This window comes from Lipotes vexillifer, unplaced genomic scaffold (assembly GCF_000442215.2).
Source record: "Lipotes vexillifer unplaced genomic scaffold, Lipotes_vexillifer_v1.1 scaffold742, whole genome shotgun sequence".
NCBI lineage: Eukaryota > Metazoa > Chordata > Mammalia > Artiodactyla > Lipotidae > Lipotes > Lipotes vexillifer.
Window position 1 is genome coordinate 2,615,619 of NW_006775459.1, and position 9,208 is coordinate 2,624,826.

The following is a 9,208-nucleotide window of genomic DNA, read 5'->3' on the forward strand; positions in this document are numbered from 1 at the left end:
CTTTCCCTTCTTTCCTTCTCTCATTCACTCCTACTTTCATTCCTTCCTATCCATCTACTTGTCTGACAGGTAAAATCTTACATTCCCCAATGCTGATTCTGAGTGCAGTTGATTTATAGTATGAACCAGCAGGTATATAAAGAGTCTGTTGAGTGGAGCGGAATTAAGCATCCAGCCAGACAGAAAGCCAATACTCTACAAATGGGACCACATGGCATTGGGAGCCATCGACATCTGCATGCAACTCCCTAACTACTATTACTCATAAGTCTCTCCAGATACAGTTTGTAATCTTGTCTCTCAGTGGCTCACTGGTTTGTTTCTGCGTTAGGCATTATAAATGCATTTTTAGAAACTGACAGTAAAAGATTAATATGCTCATAACATCAAAGAGAACCTTTCACTGATTTCCAATAGCTGCCCTTCCTTCAACTGCCCACCCCTCCACACCATCCAATTAATACTTACTCACGAAGGCTTCCTCATCCATTGGCAAATGCACTGACATGCAGAAGTACGTATCAGACTATTAAAGAAAGAAAGAAAGATACAAAATATGAATTAAACTGCTGCTAGTAAAGAAGAAATAACTTGTAAAAGCATGGGCTCTATGACTGAAAAAGAACTACTGGTCCAGTGAGGTGAAGTTGTCTGCCAAATGCTGGGTGCCAGGTTAATGGAAGGGCTAAGCCTAGAACTTAGGTTCCCTAAACATTTTTCTATGATTCTTTCCTAAACGACATCAAATCCTATTTATAAAACCAATTATCATGAGCAATATTTCTAGTACTGTCACAGTTAAAAGGCAACATTTTAAATGCTTCTATATAAAGTAAAACAATTCAATGCATTTGACTTTAAAATGGTAGGAGCTAGTTTTGACCATCTTTACTACTTGCATAATTAAATATTTAATTTCTTGAATCACTTTACAACTTCCCAAAATATTAATTAAAAAGACACAGTGAGGACTTCCCTGGTGGCGCAGTGGTTAAGAATCCACCTGCCAATGCAGGGGACATGGGCTCTATCCCTGGTCTGGGGAGATCTCACATGCCACGGAGCAACTAAGCCCATGCGCCGCAACTACTGACCTGTGCTCTAGAGCCAGTGAGCCACAACTACTGAGCCCGTGTGCCATAACTACTGAAGCCCGCGCGCCTAGAGCCCGTGCTCCACAACAAGAGAAGGCACCGCAATGAGAAGCCAGCGCACCACAATGAAGGGTAGCCCCCGCTCGCCATGACTAGAGAAAGCCCGCGTGCAGCAATGAAGACGTAATGCAGCCAAAAAAATAAATTAATTTAAAAAAAGATACAATGAATAAAAGTTGGTTTTAAAATATATTATATTTGGTTGTTCTCCCTTTATTATTTTTTAAAGATTATTTTTTACATGGACCATTTTTTTTAAAGTCTTTATTGAATTTGTTACAGTATTGCTTCTGTTTTATATTTTGGTTTTTTGGCCCTGAGCCCTGAGGCATGTAGGAACTTAGCTCCCTGACCACGGACCGAACCCACACCCACTGCACTGGAAAGCGAAGTCTTAACCACTGGACCCCCAGGGAAGTCCCTGTTTCCCCTTACTTTAAAATTTTTATGTAGTGCATTGAAGAAATCCTCATTATTCTTTCTTTTCCAGATATTAGTCTCTTATCTAAATTGCCATTTTCTACTATCAAATACACTAACATCAAGAATTTTTAGTGATAAAAATTGCCAATTAAGGAGAATGGGCATCTGTTGATCTATGTATTCCACTTCCTTAATGGAAATCCATATGTAGTGAAGCTATGTGCTATGATTTATAATATACCCAATACAAATAGAGACTGAACTCATTTAATAATTCATACATCATGGATTATTACTGCAGAGTGGTGGAATCAAGAGACTCCACAAACATGGATAGAGATAATCTGGGTTTCTCTAAACCTACTGGTCAGCACCAAAAATTGTGAAATTTGTGCTTCTTTTTTCATTTCTGTGTTGGCTGGGAAGCAAGGAGATTCAAATACACATCAAAGAAATATCTTAAAATTTAAAAAATTACAGAAATATGATTCAGTCTTTATTACTACTTTTATGTATACCATTTCTTCTACTGGAACAAATCATTTCACTTCTTAAAAGGCTTTATAATTATTTAGATTCACTCATTTTGATAAGGAGGAAACAGGCTGGGAAATGTTGAAGGTTGCACAGCAAGAAGGTTAAGCCACACAAATGCTGGAGATGTGACCTCTGTATCCAAAACCCATTATATTGGGTTTGGAAATATATTGGCAAAATACTGCTTAAAGATCTTACCATCATGTACAAGATTGCTCATAAATATTTTTCCAACCTCTGAATTACTAACGTTATAAAACAGACCTACTCTGTTCTAATAGAAATAAGAAATTCAAGGTTTCCTTCTAGTTGAACATCCTGAGCTAAGAGTAATTCAGGACTGAAAGATATTTAGTGGCAGACTATAGCTGCTGCTGCTACTAATACTACTTCTAGCCAACAGTTATTGAATTCTTATTATGAGCCAGCCATGGTTCTCAATGTAATATATGTATTGTATCATTTAATAACAAAAACAATCCAATATAGACCCAACAGTATCCACAGATACTATTATTAACTCCTTTAAAGACAGTAAGAGTAAAAATTAGCATTTGTTGAGAGCATACTACGTGTAAGCACTGCTCTAAGTGCTTTACATGTATTAACTCCTTTAGTCCTTAAAACACATTCCTATGACACAGGTACTATTATTATCCCCATTTTATACATGAGGAAACTGAGGCAAACCAAGATTAAGTAGTTTTACTATTCATTCTGGCCAAAACCTGGTAATAGGCAGACAGGCTTCTGAACCCATCTTAGTTCAGTTACTTTAGAAAGCTGGCAATTGTAAATCTTTTCTCTGCCTCTTTGAGTTGTAAATCTTCTATCCAGAACTGTCTTCTCACATCAAGGAGACAGTTCTCAGCCAATGGATGCCCTGCTCTAACTTACATCACTGCCTCCTGTCATAAAGATAGGAGAAGTTTGTTTTTCCTCTGGATAAGTGCCAATCAACAAACCCAGATGGCCTAGTCACATGGACTAACCCCTCCCATCCCCCTCAGTGCCTTTCCCTTAGCATAGCTCAGCCTTTAAAATAAGGCCTCCTGTTTTTTTTTCCAGCAAAGTTGAATTCAGTTCATGCTGGAGCTCCTTCCTTATTTGCAATAGTTTTTATTGAAAAAAAATCTGTCCTTCCCACTTTAACTAGTGACCACCTACACTAACAAGTGTAGGAGCTGGGATCTGAACACAGGCAGTCTGCCTAATGCATCACAGTTCACTCAAAGCAATATGAACAATTAATGACTTAGAAGCAAATACGAAACAAAAGTAAATTTAAAGTAGCTAAGCATATATTTAAAACAAGAAATGATCCAAAGGAGCCAAAGGTTGCAGTGAAATGCAAACCAAACAAGTTCTTTTAAATTTATAATTTTGGGGTTTTATTTTATCTTTGATTTTATTATAAGCCACCTCAAGTTATTTTTGGAATAGAGAAGTTATGGGCATAAATAGGTATGCCAAATTCAGCAAGTTTGTTCTTTTGATTAAAAAAACCTAAGCACAATAATGGTTACATACACAGAATAAAGAAAACTACTTTTTATACTCAGAATTGATCAGAACCATATTATAATTCTTTTTTTTTTTATAATTCTTGCTCTTATCATCAGCTGCATAATTTTAAATGGCACAACAACTTGGGAATGTCTTTCTTCTACAGATTTATATTTCTTGGCTTATAACTTCTCTAATGATAAGAATGTGTTCAGATTTCAAATGTTTCTGTCCTATTCTGTTAAAGCCAGTTTTAAAAAAAAGAGAAGAGATGACATAGATCCTCCACAGAATAAAGAGTATCCTACAAAATTATTTTCAGAGAGTCTATATTAGACATTGCATCAGTGGTCTACCATGCACCATCATACTCTGATTTAGGATTTTACTTATGCCCCATTTTCAAGATGAAGAATAATTCTGTTAGAAAAAAGAAGATAAAACTCTTCTTTTTAAAAAATGAGCACATCAAAAAATACAGTGTGTATCAGATCAATAATTAGCCTTCAGCTGAAAGCTCTGAAGACCACAGTGCAATAGAACAAAGAATAGCAAAGAGTAATTTATTCTTTCTCTGCAACTATAAAAGGTATCAGTGATTTTGTTCTCAAGTATTCTGGTACCATAGTTTGATTTCTAGAATTAAGTTGAAAGCTCAAGTTCCTTGGAAAGAAGATATGTTCCTAAGGTTATTTACATGGTTTGATGGGAAAAGCCAAATCTCTAAGGTCTGCCTCCCTTATGTGGGCTGAGTAGAAGTAAGCACACTTTTGTGTTACTTCATTTTCTTCTCAGAATTATGCTGTGAGTAGGTCTAACAGGCACTGCAACTGTTTTATAGAAATGCAAACTTTCACAGAAAGGTTACTGATCCACCTAAGGCCAAGTAGTTAGTGTCAGAAGTAGGATTAAAAATCTTCAGGTTTAAAAAATAAACAAATGGGACCTAATGAAACTTCAAAGCTTTTGCACAGCAAAGGAAACCATAAACAAGATGAAAAGACAACCCTCAGAATGGGAGAAAATACTTGCAAACGAAGAAACGGACAAAGGGTTAATCCCCAAAATATACGAGCAGCTCACGCAGCTCAATATCAAGAAAACAAACAACCAATGCAAAAATGGCCAGAAGACCTAAATAGACATTTCTCCAAAGAAGATATACAGATTGCCAACAAACACATGAAAAGATGCTCAACATCATTAATCATCAGAGAAATGCAAATCAAAACCACAATGAGGTATCACCTCACACTGGTCAGAATGGCCATCATCAAAACCTCTACAAACAATAAATGCTGGAGAGGGTGTGGAGAAAAGGGAACCCTCTTGCACTGTGGTGGGAATGTAAACTGATACAGTCACTATGGAGAACAGTATGGAGGTTCCTTAAAAAACTAAAAATAGAACTACCATATGACCCAGCAATCCCACTACTGGGCATATACCCTGAGAAAACCATAATTCAAAAAGAGTCATGTGGGGCTTCCCTGGTGGCGCAGTGGTTGAGAGTCCGCCTGCCGATGCAGGGGACGCGGGTTCGTGCCCCGGTCCGGGAGGATCCCGCATGCCGCGGAGCGGCTGGGCCCGTGAGCCATGGCCGCTGGGCCTGCGCGTCTGGAGCCTGTGCTCCGCAACGGGAGAGGCCGTGGCAGTGAGAGGCCCGCGTACTGCAAAAAAAAAAAAAAAAGTCATGCACCACAATGTTCACTGCAGCACTATTTACTATAGCCAGGACATGGAAGCAACCTATGTGTCCATCAACAGATGAGTGGATAAAGAAGACACAGCACATATATACAATGGAATATTACTCAGCCATAAAAAGAAATGAAACTGAGCTATCTGTAATGAGATGGATGGACCTAGAGTCTGTCATACAGAGTGAAGTCAGTCAGAAAGAGAAAAACAAATCCCGTATGCTAACACACATATATGGAATCTAAAAAAAAACAGTACTGATGAATCTAGTGGCTGGGCAGGAATAAAGACGCAGACTTCTCTACACAGACATAGAGAACGGACTTGAGGACACAGAGGGGGAAGGGGAAGCTGGGACGAAGTGAGAGAGTAGCGTTGACATATACGCTACCAAATGTAAAACAGATAGCTAGTGGGAAGCTGCTGCATAGCACAGGGAGATCAACTCAATGCTTTGTGACGACCTAGAGGAGTGGGATAGGGAGGGTGGGAGGGAAGCTCAAGAGGGAGGTGATATATGTATACATAGAGCTGATTCACTTTGTTGTACAGCAGAAACTACCACAACATTGTAAAGTAATTACACTCCAATAAAGATGTTAAAAAAAAAAGTCACGTTTATGCCTTCCAGATGATTAGAAATAATTACGTATCTTTCTTTCCACTTTCTTACCATTAAGTTTTAATCCAGTTAAACTGTGATTCTGGCGAGTCTTTCAACCTTCATACCTCTGTTTTTTTACCTATGAGACTAAGTCCTATACTTTAAATAAAATTTAAGACTCTTCATAAGTAAATGAGTAACTTTTTTTTTAATAAGATATGTAATTTGTTCAAGAATGGAGTAGACAATGCCTTTGCCAAACTATTATAAGCTCATTACAGCATGGGGAGAAAAAAGATTATTTAGGTGATTACAAAATACTGTTTTATCAGTACAGGTTAATTTCTATAGCAGGTCACCAAGAATGGACAGTACTTTTAATTCCATATTGTAAGCAGCAGTCAGTTTAAGAATTTAAGACTATACTAACATGTAATCACACAGTTAACTACAACCAACTCTTTGATGAGAAACTTTTTTTTTAAAGCAAACCCTTGTGAGGCAACAACATTAAGAAAATTGGAAAAATACATCTCTCAAAGTAATAAAATCATTACATCACTGATATAAATAACCGACTGTGTTTTTCTTTTCTTCAGGATGAAAACTAAGAACACTATTTAACAATATCCTGATTAGGTAAATATGATCCCACAACCTCTATCATTCAACAATCCAAAAATATTCAACTGATTTAAACATACGATCAGTACTTAGCATATGATACCCCATAAAAGGGAGAACATTTACAGTGCATTCTAACGTCACTCTAGAACCTTCCCATCATAATTATTTATCATGGTAACATCACCAGGTAGGTATTATAGACACTACTTTAAAGATGGAAAAACTGAAGTTCAAGAAGGTAAGTAACTTGTGATTAAAAAAAAAAATTCTCAAAACTGATGAAATGGAATTTGAACCCAGTTCACTAAAGCAGTTCTCTTTCCACTATAGACAGATAGCTATTAAAAGGTTGTTTTTCAAATCTAATATTTGAAAAGAAAATGTCAGTTCTTAGACACAATTTTGTTTGATTAATGATAAATAAAGGATTCAAAGGCATAAAATTTAACAAGAAGTTTTAGTCCAAGCCCTCTAAATTTTCAAGGGCACATGAGAACATTTCATGACAGCTTGTTGACAAACTGCAGTGAACCAGACTAGAGCCACAGCTATTTAATTTGGTAATCATTTTGTTTCTGCAAGGTAAAGCAATTTGAAAACGTACACATAATTCAGATCAATATTTCTCTCTAACACTCTCTAACATTCTGAAGACACAAATACAGCACCTAATTGCCCATTACCATAGGTTCTTCATTTGAACACACCGTCCTAGAAAGGATGCTTCTATAATTCAACCTAAACTGCCAGTGCAACCTTTCACAATTTTCCATATATCATCATCATGAATCTTCTTTTTCTCTCTGTGGGAAGAACACCGTATCTGAGTTTGGTGCCAGGCGACTGTCTGTAAAATACTGCAGATTCAAACTGCTAACATAAGGCTCAGATGTACAAAAAGGGAGAAATAATGTGAATCTACATAGCCATGTCTCTCCTTGCTATCTCTTATGGCACATCAGCCAAATCTGAATTAAGAGGGATATGATATTGCTGATGCCTCTTTACTGCTGCTTACTGGAAGCTATCCAAGAAAAGCACATTTTCCTGACAAAAGAAGATAGTGTGGTAAAAATGAAAAAAACTCACTTATTACTAAAGAACTCCTATTATATTCTATTATCACCCATTTTAAACTGAGTTATCATGTAGACAATAGTGTTCAGTAATACTTTGCTTACATTATTTAAGAAAAATTTGTTCTTATTTTGATTTAGTCATTTGTGAGACAGAGATGCACTGGATTCTATGGAACAAGTAGTTAATAAAATTGACTCCTTATTTAAATTAATATGGGATAGACAAAACCATCTATATACTATTACACATGAAAACTGTTCACATAAAATCAGAAGTTTTTGTTTTGGGAAACCAGAGGTACCATTCAGATTCTAGTATTGAGCACTATGATTAGATCCTGGCTGGATAATATCCTCACCGCCCTTTTATTGTTTAGGCTTAAAGAGTCCCTGCAGACTACCTTTCTTTTTTTTTTTTTTTTTTTGGAGGCGCGCGGGCCTCTCACTGCCGTGGCCTCTCCCGTTGCGGAGCACAGGCTCCGGACGCGCAGGCTCAGCGGCCATGGCTCACGGGCCCAGCCGCTCCGCGGCATGTGGGATCCTCCCGGACCAGGGCACGAACTCATGTCCCGTGCATCAGCAGACGGACTCTCAACCACTGCGCCACCAGGGAAGCCCCAGACTACCTTTCTTAAGGAGACTATACAATGTGGTGACACAAACAGATGTAGGAACAGACAACACAACCCAGTTTTACCTGAATATGGCCCTTTTGCTTATATCTGTGGCTATTTGCAAGTTGGTTGTTCTCTGTAAATAAGCCATAACCCATAGAAATGTTATACTGTGTATTAGGTCTCTGGTAACTTTTCTCAGTCATCCTTTGTTAAATAGCCAAAGCAGGGCAACCATCTTATGGTGGCAATAGTGACTTTGTGCCTTAGTTACCCAAAAAGTAGGTAGTAACCTTTCTCCTAATCCAGACCATGCAGTTTAAATCTGATCTAGACAAACAACAAAGGATCCATCAAGCCCTACATTTTCACACAGTACCACTTAGGGTTCAAATAACTTGAATTCTGCAAAGAAGTAGAGGAAACCTCAGGGACTGACAGTAGTACTGCCAGACCAACAAGAGAAAAGTACAGAAAGTGATCAGGTCTCTTTGACAAGAATTTTGGTTATTGGAGGAAGGAAGCATTTGGAAAATTACTTTTCAAAGTTTCCTTTTAACTGATCCAGATAGATAATAGAATCAAATTGCTGTTTCCCAAAGTAATTTTAATACACGCACAGTAAGTTTATACTCATTCAGTGGTGTTTGTACTTTCAACATTTTCCTAGAATAAAAGGACGCTAGGGCAAAAGAAAACTATACCAAAGCATGCACGATTTTTTGCAGTGAAAAATTCAGGTTTAAAAAATCTACCTCTCGGGCTTCCCTGGTGGCGCAGTGGTTGAGAGTCCGCCTGCTGATGCAGGGGACACGGGTTCGTGCCCCGGTCCATGCCCCGGTCCGGGAGGATCCCACACGCTGCGGAGCGGCTGGGCCCGTGAGCCATGGCCGCTGAGCCTGCGCGTCCGGAGCCTGTGCTCCACAAGGGGAGAGGCCACAACAGTGAGAGGCCCGCGTACCG

The 9,208-nt window shown here is 38.2% G+C and overlaps 1 protein-coding gene across 6 annotated transcripts in view; it reads right to left on the minus strand.

The window, feature by feature from the left end:
* Nucleotides 1-9,208, minus strand: part of PAM (peptidylglycine alpha-amidating monooxygenase) — a 154,239-nt gene that overhangs the window by 113,605 nt on the left and 31,426 nt on the right. For all 6 annotated transcript variants that reach the window (XM_007449913.1, XM_007449910.1, XM_007449908.1 and 3 more), the window contains exon 3: nt 469-526. In XM_007449913.1, the coding sequence (XP_007449975.1) occupies nt 469-526 (58 nt within the window). The remainder of the gene's footprint in view (nt 1-468; nt 527-9,208) is intronic.